The sequence below is a fragment of the Enoplosus armatus genome, chromosome 7 (genome assembly GCF_043641665.1).
Source record: "Enoplosus armatus isolate fEnoArm2 chromosome 7, fEnoArm2.hap1, whole genome shotgun sequence".
NCBI classification, from domain to species: Eukaryota; Metazoa; Chordata; class Actinopteri; order Centrarchiformes; family Enoplosidae; genus Enoplosus; species Enoplosus armatus.
Window position 1 is genome coordinate 18886465 of NC_092186.1, and position 20954 is coordinate 18907418.

The 20954-nt window shown below is 40.1% G+C and overlaps 1 protein-coding gene across 1 annotated transcript in view; it reads right to left on the minus strand.

Annotated features, from left to right (window-relative positions):
* Positions 1-16815: 16815 nt before the first annotated feature.
* The window catches only part of kdm4b (lysine (K)-specific demethylase 4B), a 43356-nt gene continuing 39217 nt past the window's right edge, over positions 16816-20954 (minus strand). Inside the window, exons 21-22 of the mRNA XM_070908294.1 lie at positions 20141-20233; positions 16816-19044 (exon numbers count right to left, since the gene is read on the minus strand). Of these exons, the coding sequence (XP_070764395.1) occupies positions 18514-19044; positions 20141-20233 (624 nt within the window). The 3' untranslated portion in view covers positions 16816-18513. The remainder of the gene's footprint in view (positions 19045-20140; positions 20234-20954) is intronic.

Here is a 20954-nt window from a genome sequence, read left to right on the forward strand (position 1 = left end):
TGTCTGGTCTGGATCTCTGGCAATTTGTTCATAGGTCTAGATGCATGTGTTCGTCCACAGTCCTGCTCATTTGGATGCAAATATTACCTCTGGATGTCATTTGTAGCAGCTGTGGAATTTGCTGGTGATTTTGAATCTAAAAAATCATGTCTGTAATTTGCAAAGTAAAAATGTTTGATTTCATATATATATATATATATATATATATATATATGAAAAAGAAGAATTTGTGTTGAGGTTATGAACATTACTTGGAATGATCTTGTGAGAAAGTTTTGTTGATTAGACTACACTGAAAAATCAGAATAGGAGTTACAACTAGATCCCATCCTGAGGTGTAGGCACAGGTAGTGGTGAAGAGGCAGCAGTTAGACGGTGAAGCTTCTTCTTTCTGAATCGGATTCTCTCATAACGATGTGAGAATAAGAGAATACAAACTTTTCACAATCCCTCAAAATTTGTGTCAGTTATGACAATATGACAATAGATTTATTTAAGATTTTAAAGTTATGATCCTTAAGATTTCAATCCAAGTTGATGTGGCAACAATTGTGGCGACTGGTGTCATTTTACATTAGCAGTGCTTTAATAAAGCTCAGATATGGTGTTAGGAGAGTGAACAGTGAGGCTAATATCAAGTACAGTAATGCTGGATTATATGTATTGTGTGACTCCCTTGTGCGTGTGAAGACAATTTGAATCCCACACAGGAATGGCGGACTCCACCGCAAAAGATAGAACCTACCATATAGTGAGGTAATAACAGAATGGAAATAGGATTGACTGGCTGACCATATCACAAACAGGTTTTGATTTCATGAAAGGGATTACACTTTAAAATGTTGGTTCACCAAAATCACAAAAACATATTTTCTCACCTATCCCAAGTGGGATCTAACCATGTAGATATTTTTGGTTTTATGTATTATATCTGGCAACCCATTACATTGTAGGTTAATTGGATTTTGTATGTGTTGTTCAAAGCATTGAAAAGTTGTATTTGAAAATGTTTTTAAAAAAAAACAGTGTATATCTCTTGGGTAATCCCTAGACCTCACTGCCAAGCAGAGGTGTTGTGCTGCGTATACACAGTTATACAGTGCACCCACCTCTGGGGATCGTACCTACCTAAAACTAGGTAAAGATACAAATGGCGGCCACAGTATACCCATAAGACATCATTACACTACCAATGTCAACGTTTCATTGGCTCTCCTTCAAGGCAGAGTTCCTCCTTCACATTCACCTCTTGTGGTCGACTTTAAAGACGCTACAGGTGAGATTTCGTTCTTGATCACTATCAAAGCAACTGCGATGGTGAGCAAAATTCAGCAAATCCTGCTGCTTATCACGCCACTGTTTCTAAGCATGACTCTTAGTTTTAAACAGCAGAATATTCGGGGAGAAACAGCAGCAACATTAAGCTGCTTTGTTCTTTCATAAGGCAGGATTTGGGAGGTTTGGGGTTGGATTTTCCATGAAAGCTGTAAATTCCTTTCCAGCGGGATGTTAAATAACATTTTCATTAGAGCACAGAGGCTGTAAGCAGGGCTTCTGTGGCTGCAGTGGTCTGGTTAGTTTTGTGGCCGAGAAAAACATGAAACTATAAAAACATCTTAGCGGTGGTACCATTAAATCCAGAGACTGGACTACACAAACATCTTTGGTTTTCAAGACAAAGCAGGAGTAAAATCGCTTTCTGGCAATTAAGGTCACCGCAGTTGCCTCCTCATTCACCTGCTGCCACTTTAATCTCATTTCAGCTGTGATGCACGAGATGAGAACATTGAAAGTTCTCAAAAAGCTGCCAATTACTTGTGAAAAAACATTCTGTAATATAATATTGTCGGAAAAGTCCAAATATATTCAATTTACAGTGCTATGAAATAAAAATATAAAGCAGCAAATTCTCACATTTGAGTAGCTGGAACTAGAGAATGTTGTAATTTTTCCCTGCCAAATTACTAATAACTTTTCAAAATTGTTGTATATTAATGCCTTAAGGGGCCTTATGCGTGCCAATATTCCCCACACCATTACACCACCACCGTGAACCACTGACACAAGGCAGGACACAGGCAACATTTTTCCAGGGATGCAGAGGTGTACTCAAAGGTGTGTCTGTACACTGTGACATCACTGTTGGGTGTGGTTACAGGTGAAATAACACTTTTGATCAAGCCCAACTATGCCAGAGTGACCCAGCATTCAGACGTGGATTTTTTTCACAGTCTCAGACTCTCTGAACTTTCTTTCTTTCTTTTTTAGTCTGAGTCTTAAATCTGTGACCTTACTGCTGGCGGTTGGGTCTGTGCTGGGGTAACCCTGCTGTGCTGCACATGGTGTCCTCGAGCTGAACCCCTCACTGTTCCTACTGTTGAAGTCTGACTGGACAGACAGCAAAGTGACTGAGACTTGTAATCTTAATGTCTTCAGACATTGAAAGTTTAAAGAAAAAAAACTATTTGAGATTGAGGGGCATTTGCTGTAATCAAAGAAGCCTTTTTTTGCAGACAGACGGCATCACTTTCTGCTCTGCGAGCAGCCCTCTGCAGCAGATGACGAGCAGTGTCCTGCTCTACAGCTGGGAGGGACGACCAGCCAATTACATCTTCTTCCCCTCTAAAGTCCATTAATCACCTCATTACAAAGGCCTCCCTTCCCTTAAAGGAGAGTTCTGTCCTGCTATAACACTTTATCACATTAGTGCTTAATTAAGAATTATGTCCTAGCTTCTTAGTTTTAATTATGTGAATGCCCGGCTCCGTTTGTAAAGTAACTGTGGGGCGACATGCAGCAGCCACCACTGCAGGAAGGACAGGGTGGGACAACAGGCTGTGGCCTTTTGTTGAAGTAATGAATTTAGCCTTAATGATGGAGGAAGGGAGGGCAGAGCTTCCAGGCAACTGCGGCTTATTTGGAAGAGTGAACAGTGAGGGGCTCAAAAGTAAGGGGGGTTGTGAAATATGTGGCTTGTCACCTTGTGAAGCCAAAGCTGAATCCAGATCCACAGGAAAGAGCTTCATTTGCTGACATTAACTGCTGCGATACTATCAGCACAGCACAAGGGCTGCTGCAAAGAAAACGTTCATGGTTCCGTCATCTTCTTCACATCAACATGTTTGTTTTGAAGAGGGAGGATGCGAGCTGTTATTCGCAGGGAAGCTGATGAGGCTGCTGCGTCTTTGTTGTCAAGAAGGTTTAGTCCTTCGACACCACTCGTGCTGAACTCTGTTTCCCAAGCAACACAGGCTGAGAAACTGATTCACTGCGGGCTGACAGGGCAGACAAAGCAGCAGCAGCAATAAGCCGACAAACATCTCTTCATTTATACATTCAACCTTTTTACTTGTACAGGTTGTGTCCAACGAGAGCAGTTCACTCCCTTGCATGGGCACCTTGTGTACAAAAGCAAAAATGAACCATGTAGACAAACATTAAAACTGGCACCCCTCCAAGGAAAAGCAGTCACAGATGATGGATGGATGGTATAAAGTATAAAATGGTAAAAGGAGAGGGAAAGGAATCAAACTAGAATAAAAATAAAATATGAACACAATTCTTGGTTCATTCTTTGACTTTATTTCCATATTCAATTCATAATTTTGATAGTTTTAAACCATTCATTTATACTAATGTTGTTGCTGGTGTTTGTCGTGATGTGGTGTTTTGCTGATTTATGTTAAATACAAAATAAAAAATGTTCAAAATGTATTTAGGAAGTTTGGCTTACTTTGTTAAATGAAAAAGTTGGTAGAAAATCTTCATCAAGGTAAGGTATCAAAACATTTCAAACGATGTGATGGACACTTCACTACAAACATAGTCAAATTTTAGTTGTATTTATTTTAAAACAATAGCTCCATTGTTAAGCAGAAACAAAGCAACTTTTACTGCAAAAAACAGTTGAATACTCACTTCTGATTGGGCAGTGAGGTCTTTTTCAGATTAAAAATTCACACCATGTCCCTCTGCAGCAAAGAAATCTGGTCGTTTTAACCAGACAAACTTAGTGACACATTTTGCCAACAAGAAATTACTATTTGCCAATTTATAAACCATCATCGACAAAAATACCAGATTTATTTATGTTGCTTTGGTAACAGCTGTGCTTGACTATATTTAGCAATCCATATTCATGTCTCTAAGTTAATGAGGTAACGATTTATCAAGCTGCTTAAGCGCTTCACTGAGCAGATTGGAGCTGATGAGGTGATATTGTGAGAGTTACCACAAAGTTAAGGTCAGAGTCTGTAATTACCTGAAGCTAGCAGACATGAAATAGTCGTTATAGTTGTTGAATAGTTGTCTTCTGGTTCCTGTTTGAGCTGTTGTTTTTACCAGAAATTGGGACTGTGTTGACTAATTGCTGTCTATCTTTTAAAAGTGTGAACCTAAAGAGGACTAGTGACTGTCTAACTAACAGGAATGAAACTCAAAGAGTGAACATGATGTGTGGCAGCGCTCCGTTTCCACAGAGAAATGACTACACAGAGTCTCTTGAAGTTGAAGTTCTTCCCCATATAAAAGAATAATGAAGTCCGGTCTTGCTTACATAAACCCCTCCAGATGTTCTTCATGATGTAAGTTTAGGATTCCTCACTGGAGAAAATAAACAATAAGCTTGTTGTTTTTAGTTTGGGGTGTTGGAAAGACCCATGAGGAACCCTTCTCTCTCAGAATTGGAAGTGTGAAGTTTGCAGCAGAGAGGAGGAAGTGTTTTTGTTACTTTCAATTAGCAAGAAAAATAAAAGGCTCCTCACAGAAGGGGGCTGAGGTTGGGGTGTTGGATATGATAATGATCCAGGGGTTTACACAGGATGAGAGGGGAAGGGCGGGCTGATGAGGAGATGTCAGTGAGGGGTGGTTTCTCCCGGGGTGCACTTCTTTCAGATGTTTAAGGAGGGACAGCCAATCAGATACGGTGAAGGTTGATGTCTCCATTTTCAGCTTCCGCGCCGCAGGCTCATCTGTTGCATCAGTGCTGCAGATGTAGCTCTCTGCACAGATTGATGTTCACGGCGGCTTTGATAACAGCTGCAGTCAAATCGTAAATCGATTCGTGTATGGATCAGATGTTTCGTTTTGCAAAATGAGATCAGCCTTTTTGAATGAGATGTCACCCGCGCTTTCAAAATGATAGATTTGGCCCCATTTTATACTGTTAATACATCAAACATGGTGTTAGCCTGATAGGTACGTGTGTGTGTGTGTGTGTGTGTGTGTGTGTGTGTGTGTGGACATGAAGGAGGAGGAAAAGTAATTTTTCTTTCTGAAATGAGATTGAGACACCTGCTCTAACTAAAGTAAAGTAAAACTGAGAAATTATGGTTCATTTTCACAGATAGAAACCTACTGAAGTCCTCTTTTTAATGAGGACTTTAATGTCTTTAATGTTTCAGAGATACTAAATAATGAATGAAATGATGGCTTTTGTAACAGGATGTAGTTAAGTGTTAAGTAAGAATATTCATATGTACAATATGAGATATGTAAAATAACCTGCATGCTTGGAAAAATGAAGAAAGTAGTTGTTAAATATATCCACATTTCTTGATTTTATTTCTTGTTTCGGCTATTTAAGTAAAAGATTAGTCTGCAATGGCCTAAATAAATGACAGCACCCCTGTTTTTGGATAAAGACTTTATGAATGTAAGAAACATCTAGAATTAAACAAGCTTGTATTTTAGAAAAATAAGATACAAACAAATGGAGGAATGCAATTCACAACACAAGCTAGCAGCTATATTTAAGTACTGAGGTGCTGCTGAATAACCAAATTAAAAAATAAAGCAAACAAACCACTGTGAGCTATGTAAAAGTCTGGAAAATATTTCTGGTTCTACTTTTGCCACAGAAGACATCACTAGTAAATCATGTTGTAACATGTAGCCTACTATTGCCACTGAAGCCCTATTCAAAGCTTCACTGTATCATGTGATGCTCTATTACACCCTGTAGGTACGTTGGCTTCCTGACTGGAGGGAGGCCATTATTCCTGTTGCACTACACACCAACCTGAAGTCCTTAAGATAAACTTAGAAAGTGAATGAAGAATAAGAGACAGCCATAACAGCAACCAAATCAGAGACATTTAGTAAAATTGTTTTGCAAATGTGTATTTTGCATGCTTTGCAGTTCTATTATTGATCAAATGAATTGTTTTATCAAAGCATTTTTTTTCCATGGTTCATGGTTGATGCTTTGGCGCCCTCTGTTGGCCGGCAGCCTCTGTGTGAAGACGGATGGAAGACGGAGAGATTTTCTCTCCTGCTGACTCAGTCGACAATTAATCAAATTCACATATTTGGTTTCGACACTTTTCAATGGGAACAAATATGTTCTCTTGTATTAATTCCCTGGTTGTTAATGTTGACCGTCAGAGCCTTGATGGCACACACAAACACACCACACACACACACACATTTTCTCTGACGCTAATTTAATTCTGTTTTATTCAAATGAAAATCTCTGCAACGACGATGCAGGTGTGGCGAGCGAGGAGAGGAGCGTAATTAGCAGCATTAAAGTGTTCCCTCTCGTCCTCCATCTTAGCTTCTTTAATTATGGGGAAGAAACCTCTCTTCTGTCTCTCTCTTACACTCGCACAAGTACAAACACACACAACCATGCAGGCAATTACACAATAACACAAACACATGCACACAGAAAAGACATGTAAATCTACAGCACACACACACATGCTCAAAACACAGGCACATTTCCATACAACAAAACACACACACACACGAAATGGCGTCTTTTCTGGGAAGCTGCAGACACAGATATTGTTTTCTCTGTCTCATCAGGGTTTGTCATCATGACTGAGTTGGTGTTATGTTAGTGAGAACATTTGCTCAATAAGTATTTCAGCAGGTGTTGATTTTAGCTGTGAATTGAGCCCAAAGCACCTGCAACACATCTCCGCACCCCTCTTAAAAGGAAGAAGCTCACTGAGGATGCATTGGTATCGTTTAGGATTTACATTTCATAATTGCACACAAATTACACATGAGTCTTTAAGGCTGATTCAGATTTTTTTTAAAGCTAAATATTGTTTAGGATTACCAGACGGTTCTGGTCTTTGAGTCCATTGTCTGTTCCTTTTGAGTTGCTTTCCTTGGTGTTGGACTACCTCTTAATGTTTGTAATGTCTGCATTGTCTATGATGATGATTATTAGACATGTGGTATTTTGAGCTTTGTACCATGAAAGCTTTTAGCAGTTTTTTTGGAAATGTTGTTTGCTCTGGAATACCAGAGAAGACTTGATTGTCTCTCTCATGCTGCATGCTTGTAAGTCAAGAAGAGTCTTTGTTTGCAGTCCTGACGGGGGTTCCTCTAGTGTATTTCCTTGGTGACTGACTCAATTTTGTTTTTGACTGAATCCAGGCTGTTGCATAATGCCAGGAATTCTCCATAGTACCTCGATAAGAGAAATTCTGGCATCCAATCTGGACTGTTTATTTTCAGTGGATATGTCGCTCACCCCTGTGCAGAGTGATGTTTTTGGAGATTTGGATGGAGATGTGTGTCAGCTGTTGAGTCCAATCTGAACCTTGTGAGGTTTGTCGAGGAGCTGGTTTTGCCTCTGTTTTCCTGTCCCTGTTGTCTTTTTCATCATGCAAAGCCTGAGGAGCCCTCTGCACTGTTTCTCCAGGTTGTCCAGGTTACTTGGTTGTGTAGTCTGATTTTAAAAGGGGGTGGATTTCAGAGGAGATAAGTGATATGGGGTTCAGATCCGTGGTTAAGCTGCATGAAGCCACTTGGCTTAGATCCCTCCTGGTCTCGTGACAGTTGCATTCGCAGCGTCCCCAGACCTCCACGCTGCATCAAGTCTTCCAGAATAAAATGGACTTTGTATTTCTTCACAGGCATAATGAGAAGGTGCATGAAGGCCAACAACATCACACATGCAAAGCTTTTGGCTTCATAATTATAATCTTCTGGAGTCTGTCTATTCATCTGTGAACACACTGAGCATGTTTCATTTAGTAACAGAACTTTACATCCGGCTGAGAAAACCAGTTGAAAGTGTTGATGTGGGGCCTTTACACAATATCTCATTTATGTCTGTAGAACATACAATTCTTTTTTCTTGAAAGACATTTTTAAAATTGAATTATTCATATTTTCAGGGATAAACTGTCAGTGTAAAGGGGAAGATTAGTTGGGATAAAATCACTTTACATCTATGGTAAAAAGTCTATTATAGTTTGTTTGTTTGTTTTTTGCTGTATTTGAGTGTATAAATAGTGAAATAATATCTTTTGAAACCTTGAAATGTTTTAGAATATTTTGAGTGATTTTTCACTTGACAGTTGTCTGGGTGTGTGGTCGTGCTGGGGGGAATTGGACTTATGACCTCAGTATAAATCCTGGCTGCAACATCTGCTGCTGACATTACTTCTGCCTGAAATGTACCACCACTACAGAAACACTTGCTTTCAGTTCTTTCTCTTTCACCACAATCCTCCAGAACCTCTTCCCCTTTCTCTTCACTTCTTCTATGGTGGCTTCCTGATGACTCACCTAGAGGCAGCTGAGCTCTTGGTGCATAATTACCCTCAGCGTTGCAATCATGCGCCTCCCTGCATGCACTGAAATGCTCGTGTCTTGCTCAACACTCTATGCTGCCGATCGCAACAGGAAATCGCTGTCATTGGGCAGGTGGGGAAGGTGGTAAACACTGTGCAGAAGAGTTCAATCTGTCGGCCGCTCATGCATGATGAACTTCAGCTTTTACCTATGAGTAACGTTTAACTCTTCCACAAAGATCTTACTTTAAAACCTCTAACAGTTATTTAGTTTGCCTCAAAGTTAGACTTAAACCTTGTCCTAACTTTGCTCTAACCATATGCTAATGTTGCAGGTTTATCAGTTGTAGCAGTGGCTTCTAGCTCACATTGTAGCCACAGGATTAACGTTATGCTGTAGATCGAAAGGACTTCAAAGGAGATCATTTAATGACTTGAAAAAGTAAGTGATACGATGTAGATGTCGTTATAAAGGAGCTGAGCTAGAGGTCTGTCAGCATTGAAAAATAAAAACAGTATCACCAAGCACTTAAAGTAACAGTTTGCCGAACCCGAGAATGAATTCAGTGTGGAAAGCCTGCTGTTAATGGAAGTGGAAACCTTGAGTTTCATTAGACATGGTGCAATGTTTTCATTTTATTTCACTTCATCAAAGTGTGGCTTCAGGATTTACTTCATTATTTACTTTTTAATTGTTGCATTTTTCTGAATGTGTAGAATTTGTGAGTCTTCAGTCACAGTTGTGGTCGACAGGCAACAGACAGAAGTGGCAGGTGGAGGTTGTTGCTCAAGGACCCTTCAGCACTGGCTGCTCTGGGAATTTGCATGGAGTTAACGTTTCTATTATGATAAAACAAAGCGGCATTAGTACACTAATAAAAACATTGTATAACTAATAGAAACTATTGATATAAAAACAGGACATTAAAGTGCCAAAGGTTTGCCAGTCAGAAAACTGTGACATTCAGATTTTAGGACAAGCTGTTATCACCAAGTTACATTATCAGCTGCTCTTCAAAAGCCTGTGACGTTGAGGACTTTGATGAAAGTTGATAATAAACATAATCAGGTAGCTGAATGACTTTCCTCTCAAACTTCACAGACAAATCTGGGATAAAACACACACACACACACACACACACTTTGTGCCCTTAGCCAAACAAAAATTACCCAAATGTGCATTTGAAAAAGAAACCCATTTAGAGGCAGCTGCAGAGCAGATGCAGTAAAATTATGTTGTGACTAGCCTGCAAAGTAAAAATGATGAGTGTCCTCGTTTTGCAAGCTCTGCAGTTAAGAGTTTCACGAAAAATAAATAACAGCAGCAGGGCCAAGCTCAGCCGCAGTGAAATCTCTCCCTTCAAATGTAATTAAAAAACTTCTGGCAAAGGAGTGAATTCAAGGCTCCCAGTAGCATTGATAACCCTGGCGTGGCAACAAGCGAGGGTTTTAACAGTCTCCTAATGGGCCCGCTAAAAGGCCCTTTAATATGTTTTCTCCTGTAAATGATCAAAACTCCTTTTCAGTTGCCTCAATAATGATCTTTATCAGTGAAAGAGGAAATGTTCACAAAGGATGAAAGAAAGAAAAAAAACTCCACAGGCGACGGCACTTGGATGGGCTAAAGGCTAATTGTGTCGGAAATGAGATTTTAAGCGGTTGAATTAACAGAGGGTGCAGTGCATGGCAGCTGAGGAGTAGAAGGAAAATGGAGGAAAAATAAGCGCAGGTCACATACAGATAAGCATGCCAGCTCTCAGAGAGTCTGACTCTGTGTTTGTGCAGCTCTTTAAACCACACAGGACGCCGTCTGGTGATTAATTAGGCTGACTTAGAAGAGCAAACTCTGTCATTACTTAGCATATTCATCTTTCATTTCAGTCACTTAGACGCTCTCTTCTGCAGAGCAGTTTACAGTGAGTCACGGAGTAAGACTGAATTCATAATTCAGCAAATAAAAGTCACTGCAGCCTGACAACAGATGGGTCGAAATATTCCTTAAAATGATTGTGGAGGGTAAAGATGTGCTCGGAAAATAAGTATTACAACAAGACAGGAGTATTTTTAGTGCAAGCAGAGGAGATAGAATAGATGTAATAAGGCTTCTTGAACAGATGAGTTTCCAGGTTACTTGTGAAAAGAAGGAGTAATTTGAGTATTTAAATAATGGAAGGAAAGAAAAGAGACAGGCTCGAGATGTGGAGAACAGTGTTTATCACACAAGTAAGGGACTAAATATGATGTAGCATCTCCAGCTGTGCACTCAGCTCTGTCAGCGTGTGTGGTCGGCATGCAAATACGGGGTGATGGATGTATCTAGTCTGGTCTAAAGGGAACAAGAGGGAAAAAAACAAAAAGGAGGCTGCGGTCGCTCGAAGACTAATGGGCCGATTAAGAGCTTCAAGGGGGCGGCCATTTATTTGTTGTGTGTGACTGGATGAAGATTCACTTCATTAATAAGGCCCGGCACTTACCAACATTGTTTTTTTTTTCCCTCTTGCTCTCCAACAAGCCTCTCTCCTTTTCAGTTAATTGTGTCTGGAGCAACAGAAAACAATCGGAGACTTGTGAGACAGAAATACAGCAGCAGAGCAAAAGAGCTGCATCACCACGTCAGGAAGTTCAAGACAAGAAGTTGTCACTCTGAAATGATGTTTTGCTCTAACCAACAGCAATGAATAATTGACATGTTTGTAAAGATTAAAAGTACAGCCACTTGCACATCTGTTACTTTCTGTAAAGAGCCTATCCATTAGAATCTATCACCGTCCTCTGTTTACAACCCTTTCAGTGGCATGTGCATGGTTATAAAACATGGGTGCATGTGCAAACAGTCACTAATAAAACAGCATAAAAAGAGGCGATAGAGATGACAAACCTGTACAGGCACGATTAAAAGACAAGTTGCCTTCTAAACCATCACACTTCAAAACAGATGCACTCCTCCTAAGACAATAAAAGAGGAGTGTTACTAAACAAGAAAACTTAGCATAATTGTTGCTATGCATGTTTCAAAGTTTCTATTCATACTTTTAGTTTTAGTTTTATAGTTGTTTCTTAAGTTTTTAATATGTTTCAAGGATTCAAGGATTGTTTCTTGTAACATTCACAATGCAAAAGTTATAGTTTGCAAATGTAATTTTGTAGTTTTTTGTTCATTTGTTTTTAGGTTATATATGTGTTTACGGTGTGTTATGTTGTGTTGGACTTCCTTTGTGCTCGCTTGATTTCCCATCGGCTGGGTGCTTTCCCACTAGACTACAGTATCTTCAGCGCTGGTGTGGGAGGAATCTGCAGAAAATTCACCATAATGAATCTATTGAGAAAAAACCTTCCAAAAAGTCAAGAAGTCAAAACTGCATTCTGCACAGAAACAAAAAGAGTGCAGTGAGTATAAGATAGCAAAGTGAACGTAAAAATGGCAGCATGTAGGCTAAAATAACAGATAATGTAGAGTTACTGTAGGTTTTAAGATCCAGCAGACTTATTAACTCAGAAGGTTTCAGTTAAGAAGTGGGTTTGGTAACACAAAGGGTTTTGGTTCAAATTCTGTCTATGTCCTGGAAAACATGATTTGTGTCTTGTACAAAAATTTCTTTCTGCATCCAGACAAGAGCCAGTAAGTTCTATGATCTTGTCATGATCACAACTTTAATATTTTGGGTCTGTCTCACCGTTCTCATCAGCATTGCTTTCAGCCGTAGCAGCTGTTTTCAGTCAAAAAGTTCTGATGAACTCACTGTACGCTATCCGCCCAGCACCAAGCGGCAGAAAAAGTTTGTGACTAGCTGGTGCATTTAACAGCTAAAGAGACAGATATTTTCCTCAGGAGTTGGTAAAGACCAAAACAGAGCTAAAAGGAGAGTAAATACTTAGCTTACATTCACCAGGTGACCAAAACCACTAGTCCATGAATGAATGATAATTTTGCTTCATATCTGTTGCATAAATTGGCAACTGTTTGCTAACAAGTTCAAAACCTTATAAGGCTATGACAGTATTATATTTACAGCTTGTCTCCACTGACCCCAAGTGGCCAAAAATCACTGAATGCAGGTCTCATTCTTGTAGAACATTTTCCAACCAAGAAACAAGAATGTAGATGTCTGGATTTAGGTGAAATGTGAGTATGAATTGAATTCATTTAATTTAAAGCATTTAAATCATTTATCAGTGACAAACTGGCTTTCTTTGTTCACACACACGTTCACATGACCCCGTCTTTACAAAACATTCACTTCAGGATGTCATGTGAGGTGCCATCCCCTCACCAACACATCGGTCTCATTGGTGACCAAGTATTGAGCAGTTCCCAGCAGATGTCCCCCCTAAACGGGACAAACGAATACGCTCTTTTTCTTCTAACATCTCTACTTGATAAATGAGCTAACATACAAACCAGCTGTGTCAACAACAGTGCAGCAATGGAGCTAACGAGACACAAACAGCAGGGAAATTCACTTTTCAACTGCTTGAGCTGATTTCCAGTACAGCCACCGGAGAATGTTAATAAATGCACGGTTACGTCACCTGAAAGTCCTCTGCGTCTAGAGAAGTTCATTAAGATCAGGCACCTCCAACTTCTCAGTTCAGTCCCCTTGAAACAAGGGACAGTGTTGACAGACTGAGCTCCACTAAGTCATTATGGTAATACTGCTTCAGTGATGTGATTTACTGGGCAGAAATGTAATAAAAGCTTAAGGCTATAATGGAGCCTGTCATATCAACCAGCTTGTCAACATAATTGCCACTTCCATCTGCAATTAGATCCCACCGCATTCACTAATTCCCATTTCCATGTGAGCCATTCAGCTGTCTGATAGTCATCCAGCAGGTTAGAGGTTTCAGTGTCACGCCTCAAGGACGTGCTGGTGGAGGCAGACTCACACCGGCTGTCAGGAACTTTGAACTTACAGATGTTTGTGAGTGGTCTCCAAAGCCGCAAGGACACATGCTGTTGTAAAACCCTCTTGGTTATATTGCTAGATATTATTAAAATGCCACAAGTCTCCTGTTCCTTTCCCAACTAAACTACAGTTAGGTCAACCTAAACTTTTTCCTTTTTTGGAGTCCTCTTCCTCACGTGTCTCCTTAGTTTTACCCCTGGCTGGGTTCAACTGAATAAAGAAATCAAACTCTGGAGTTGTTAAAGTAATTGCCAAGCTGGCACATCCCCAGTTCCTCTGCAAAGACACAGCGGGCACTTCAGAATGTTAATGGCCAACCCTGATCCAGCGAGGGCAATGCAGCCTTGGCATATGCACAGCTAGTAGTGGTCGTGTGTGTGAGCACATTAACGATTTGTCCATAAGACACAGATTTCCTGTCTTTCAGTGACCTTCTCTCTCTCTCTCTCTCTCTCTCTCTCTCTCTCTCAACTTCTAGCCTCTTCTCGTTGGGCTTCGTCCAAATTTAGAAGCTCTTAACACTGAAGAGTCAAAGTGAATCCTGTTAGTATGAGGACATGAAGGAAGAAAACACTGCTGCTGATGTTAGTGGTGTATTTTTATCCTGTGGCAAAGGTGGATGATGTGACGTCATTTTCTTTTCCAACAGCTGCGATGTAGTTTGACACCATCTAAAACAATCTAAAACAATGGTGAAAATTGTTAAAAAAGTTTTGGTGTCAGTTCCTCAGAATCAAAGAACAAGGATGTCGCATTTTGCACCAGTGCACTCAAACTACTACTTCTAGGATGGATTTGTAGCAGAAGAGAAATCTACACATGCTCTAACAGGAAATAGACAAGGGCCAGTTTTACCAAATTGCAAGCTGCGATTTGCAATGAGATCATTTCCTCTTGTTTCACTAATAAAAATAAATGCCATAAGTACTTGCGACCCATTCACGAACTAGTGAGAACCTCGTAGGACTGGAAAATATATTTACATTGCAATTTTATGATCTATAAAGAATAGTCACGCTGCCACCATCTGGTCAGCAGTGGCTGCAAATCGCTATTTATGAAACAGGCCCCAGAACCAACACAGCCCACAATACTGTTGAATTTTGAGTACATTACAGCTAAAAGACATGTCAACCTGTGTGAGGACATTTGCTAACCCATAGCAGGCTGAAGGCGTGTAGAGGGGAAGTACGCATGTAAACACTTTAACACTGTACACCTGCTCAGCACCTAACAGCAGACAGACAAAGTTAGCGACTAGTTGGTGAACATTTAGCAGCTTATGAGCCAGATATTTCTATTATGAGCCAGAGTTGGTGGAGACCACAAATCGAGCTAAACAGAGAAGTAATATTGGACTTGTTACTCTGCATCTGCTGAATGTGTGAATAAGCAACAGTTTGCTAACAGGTTCACCATATCAACATAAAAGGTAATATGTCAGTGTTGTGTTTACGGCTTGTTTTGTGCTTGTTTAAGCATTTCCACCATGTATTCAGGATTTGGAATAAAACATTTTTTTGATCTACCCATGTGTACTGGTGCAAAATGAAGCAGAAAAAAATCTATTGAATACGGTTACATATCCATCATGGTGAGTCACTGTGAGGGAGATATGCATAATCTCTCCCCATAAATACAAGAAAACAAATAATTAAATAATTACTAGATAAATGTACCTCTCATCCACAGTCCCATGAAAATATGAGTACAGTTCCTTCACAGGGTCATTTTATTCAGTTTCCAAAGATATAAAACGAAGAATTTATTTGGATGGAGCTTCAGCTGGTCTGGATGGTGGTTCCTGCTAATTATACCATCTAAAAATAACTTGTGCAACGAGCCCAGCGAAGAAGCACAAAAACATACTTCCCTGCTGTGTGCTTAATGTGCAAATCCAGAATTCCTGTCAACGAGACACTGCAGTGACGAATAAACAGCAGTGCTGCTGTTTGCACTGCCAATTATTGAAAATACACTTAAAATCTCTTCGTCTGAGCGGATAGCGGAGGATCAGGTCTTTAAAAAGGAGATTACACACCACAGACCCGCAGCAACCCTGGTGGCCTTAATTAAATTTCACCATTACTAAATGAATAAATAGAAAAGAATTACATTTCCCCCAAGGCCTTAAGGGAAAAGCATTTCAACAATGTAAAGTAAATGTCATGCTGGTACTATTTTCTGTGAGATGCAAAATGATGGATCCCCTCGCAGGCACTATGATTGGCCCTCCTAATGTTATGTTCGGTATAAGGGTGAGTATACAGTTGATATAGTTATGTGAAGGTTTGTATCAGAGTTGGTTTTAATGGTTCAAGTTAAAGTAAGAATATTGGTGGGACTTCTGTATTTGAACTTCAGTGTCTCACATATTTTATATTCCAGACATGAAGACTTGAATCTCTGAAGACTTAATCTGAAACTTTCAAAAATATTAATATTAATTTAAGATTTTATTCCTCGACTCTTCACTCCAAGTTAACATGCGATATTGGACATAAGGAGCGTATTATTTATGATAGGTCACATGCTTACTGTTGGCTTCCTTTACTTTCCCCCGTAAATGTCCTGCCTCTTATTCTTTAAACATTATTCATGCAGGTCTGCTGACACACTCCACTACAAACAGACATTTGCACTTCAGAAAGAGTGTGTTCACAACAAACACGTCCGAACTGAATGTGTAGGAGAGGGCAGAATTTGGATTACAAATTCCACAAAGACATTTTTAAAGGAATAGTTACACAAATTGGCAAATACGCTTATTGACTTTTTTGCCGAGGGTTTGATTAGAAGATTGACAGCTGTCATATTTGTCCTGTAAATATGAAACTACAGTAAGGACACAAATAGCTTAGCATAAAGACTGAATGGAGAAAGGAGGAGAAAACAGCTCACCTGGCCCTGTCCAGAGGTGAACTAACCCTAACGTGTTGAATAGTGAGCGTTAAATGTTATTAGGTGGATTATTTTTATCTTTGGACATTCTATACCACCAAAGCCATCTCTTTTAATATCTTTGCTTGCATTAGGCCTTTGTGGATGATGCTGCAAATGAATGAACAATGCCGTAATTGGATTTACAGGATTGTTACATCAATGTGATGAAGCACCTTGATTTGTCAGTTATTTAATTCACTGGATTAGTTTATCAATAACTGAGAATTGAGTTCTAAGAAAGTGGACTATATTACTATATAAATTTACATATAAAGTTTTTATCCACAGCATCCATCCCTCGACATGATATCTAACAATCAGACGGTGTTAGTAGATACTGAGGAGGCCTTTTCATTTTCTTCCCATAGTTCGTATTGTAACTTTTTTTTGAATCTCTGGGCAACTGAACACACAAAACACAGAAGAAATGGCGACTAGCAACCCACTTTAATCCCTATGAAACAAGATTTTCTTGCCGGATATCATTTGATACAGGAACGCAGGTGTGTTCCAACATTTCAGTTGTGATGACAGGGGGGGAAAAAAGGGAAAGAAAGGTATATGTGTGACATTTACAAATTTGATTCACAATACACAAGGCCTGCGGTATGTACAAGGTGACAGTGTTGGGAAACTCAGTCCATCAGTAGTTTAATATCTCTGTAGCACCTCTGTAGCACAAAATGGCCAGGAAAAGAAAGACGTATTCACCAGTACAAACTGAGTAATATACCTGTGAAAATCTGTCAAAAATAAAAGGTATTCATATTTTAGATTGGCCCAGTTTGTGAATTCAATTCAGAAAATGAACATAGAAAGGACACAGTAATAGAAAAAACAGACAACATTATTAATATACAATATTGATTTATACATACTTTCAACCAAGAATGGTACAAAATATTTCCAGATTTTAGGGTTCCTACATTACTATTTTCCTTTTTCCAAGTGTCAGACATTTTCCAGGCTTCTATCCTTTAGGAGACTTTCAGACTTCATAGTTTTGGCCAGTTCATGTGCCAATAAGAGAAATATGAAAGTTAGATATCAGTCAGTGTAGCAGACAAACTGTTGACAGGAGCAAATATGACAACGTAAGCGACAGATATCCATGTGCCAATTATGACTGAGGCAGCTTTCTGGGCTGTTCTGTTCTTCCTTAACGGTGTGAAGACTTGGATGTTTTGAAACTGAATTTATTTTCCACATGTAGGAACCCTGAGACGTTTTGGATGTGAAAAGTGGAGCCGCCAAATGACTGTTTGAATGACGTCAATACATAAAAAGGTCTCATCTGTTAACTACTGTGACACATCTTCACAAAAATTCAATGCATCCTGCAGACAAATCTACTAGTGTTTGCATTCAACAGGTTTCTTCTATTACAAATAATTCTTTCAATATTTGACTAAGACATTTAAATACTGGTTTCCCCCTACAATACATTTTTTTTTACCCCATTCCCCCATTTACCTCTTGCAATGTGACAATAAAACACCTTACTGAAAATATCCTGTAGATGGACAGCATGACACTTTAGTTCCACCAGTTTCAAAGCCACGAGTGGCTGAATTGAAAAATAGATATTTTGTTGCTGGTTATTTGATTTAAAAAAGAAAAAAGAAGAAGTGATGTCCACCGGGGCCTCAATGATGTGAGGCAGTCTTAGTAATTAGCTTCCTGTACAAAGAAGATGGGAGTGTGCTGTCATTGAATTAATGCAACGAGGTATGGAGTTGATACCACCCAGAGACGTATTCATATTAAGATGGAGGAGAAAAGCACAGCAGCCGACCAAAAACAGAAAAGAGCAAAAAGGCCTAAAAAAACAACAAAAAAATAATAATATTATTAAAAATAAAAAAGCCTTTTCCTTTTTTAGCTGCTGCTTCAGAGCAGGCTAAAGCACCACTGCAAATACATTAACTCAAAAATAGAAAAGTAACATGCATTAAAAGAGTGCTTGTGTGTCCGTGTCTTTTCCTGCTCCTGCCCTGAGCTCTCAGAGCCGGTGGAGGAAATGTTTTTGTCCATTAATACAGCACTCAGTAGACTCTACCTCCATTAGCTTACTTCCTATTGGCTCAGCCTCCACTGGCCGAGTAATAATATAGTGGAGTCAGTTTTTAATACAGAGGTCCGGGGCCATCGTCCTGAGGGAAATGTGAATGGAGGAGGGTCTCCATGTAGGAAACGTAGCCGCTGCTCGGCATGTAGCTGTCGGACATGTGCTGAAGCGGCGGGGGAGGGGACGGGGCAGACAGGAGGGGGTCAGAGTTCAATGTCGACTGAAAAGGGGTCGACTGCGGAGTCAGCGTGGGGTCCGAGGCCAGGGTTGACTCCGTTAGAACGTTGGTGAGGGCGGAGCTCGCGTCCATTGGGGTCTCAGCGTCCATCTGAATACCATTTGTTGGGGCGGGGGCATCCTGTGGGGTCGTGGTGGGCTGTGACAGAGGTTGTGAGGTCAGCTGTGTACTAATACTGTGATGGTTTGCTGCTGGTGCTGCTACCGGGGCTGTAGTTAGAGGGCAGGCGGCCTTACTGCTAGTCTCCATGGGGGTATCAGTTGGCAGGGCTGAGCCTGAGGGCAGGCGGCGGCGTTTGGCTGCTTGGGCTTCATCTGCTGAGGAAACCTCCTCCGTTTGGACAGGTATGGCCTGAAAACAGACAGGTACTGACTGAGACTGAGGAGACATGGGGATTATCAGAAGTGTCCGAAATCACTCCCTATTTGCTATATAGTGCACTACATTTACTGTCCGCCATTTTACTTGAGTGTCTGAATTCAGAGTGTGAAAATGCATCCACTGTTAATATTTGCATTTTGTGAAAACAAACAGATCAGAAACACTGGGGGATGTTCGAAGCCTTTGGGGTAGCCCTTCCCAAAATCAAACATGTTTCACATTTACAACCCAACTGCTGGTGTGTGATCATAGTTTCATTCCTAGTGGAGCTTGCCAGAAGCCAATGGGAGCTCAATTTACAGTTAAGTGTGGTATTATTTTAATACTAACAAGTTATGTTGAAGAAAAAACATGTCGACTCAAACTCAATCCATCACTCAGAACAAGTTAGTGGTTATTTCACTCTTTTCTAATGACTTCAGCTTGGTTATACCGGTTACACAGTTACTGCCAGCAGCATCTCTGCATCCAAAGAACTTCCCAGTCTTTGTTTTTTTAAATGATTTTTCAGCAAGATTAGAGTACATGATCTGTTTTACAGTGGAGGAAGGTTTACAGATATAATCTGCGAAATCTGTGGTGTGAGATGTGTCTTCAAAATTGATCAATAAATTAAAAGTCAACGTCTTCTGCTGACACAAATATTCATGGAAGCTTCGCTGACATTTCAGAGGTACATCAGCACACCTTTTTCTTACCAGATAAAACAGACACATTTATTCAAACTAACAACCTACACATGTTGGCCCACATGCAGGCCTTTATCCTCTGTGGGCTGCAAAGCGTTGGTTGTTTTATCTGCAAATACTTTAGTGTTTTTTTTATTTTTTATTGAACAATACAAGCTATTGTTGGGCTGCCCTTTCTTATCTCATATTTGCCTCTAACCAATTCTAAAATCTACTGTGTGTATCAAATCAAATATATGCCAAACAAGGAACTGTCCTCCTCTTATTTATCATTACATCAAGACTGAGTGCCCTAATTATGGTGTGTGTGTGTGTGTGTGTGTGTGTGTGTGTGTGTGTGTGTGTGTGTGTGTACAGGATTTCAGTAATATACTCACCAGTCTGGCTCGGACCCTCTTGGGCAGTTCCTGGTCCAGCTGATGGATCTCAGAGTGTTTTAGCATCAGCTGACTCTGGTCCTGAAACTCAACCTGGGCAGACATAATGAAACTTTGGATTAATAAACTAACATTTCCTGTGAGCAGAGAGCACAGTTGGCCGCACATGGAGAAGAGATGCATCAGAGGGTAGTGAAGAAAAGAGCAGCAAAAATCCAAACTTGTACCCAGAAAGTCACAGACGGGATCTCCGCCATTACAAATGGTTCTATCAACAACCATGTATTCTGTCAAAACGTCCTTGACCATGGCACTGAACCCCCAAGCCGCTCACTGACTGGATGAGAGCCTCAGCTAAGTGTTTTAAACATAAAAAAAAGGACAAGGTCAGGGTTGTGGCTCGGACACGGTGACTAGCTGGAGGCTTGTTTTAAATTCATTGTAACAGGGCTCCTCTTCCGTAACAGGACTCTCAGCACTGCAGCCAGCAGGCTACACAGGGACACGAAGGGAGCAGAGAAAGACAAGAACGAGAAACTAAACATGTCTTTCTAAGCTCTCCTGCATACTGAATACAAAAAACACTCTGGGCAGCTGGTTCAATATATTACACAATATAGTATTATAAGTATATATAAGTCTGACTGCATGAGCCAGACGGGGTTCAACAGCTTGTTCAGCAACTGATATTTGGGTTATGATGCAGTCTCCATAAACTCTATCTCTGTTCTGTGTGTGTGTCAGAAAAAGACTTGACTTGAGATTTGCTCACAAAACCAGCGTCATGACAAGATCTAAGCTTAACAACCTCACT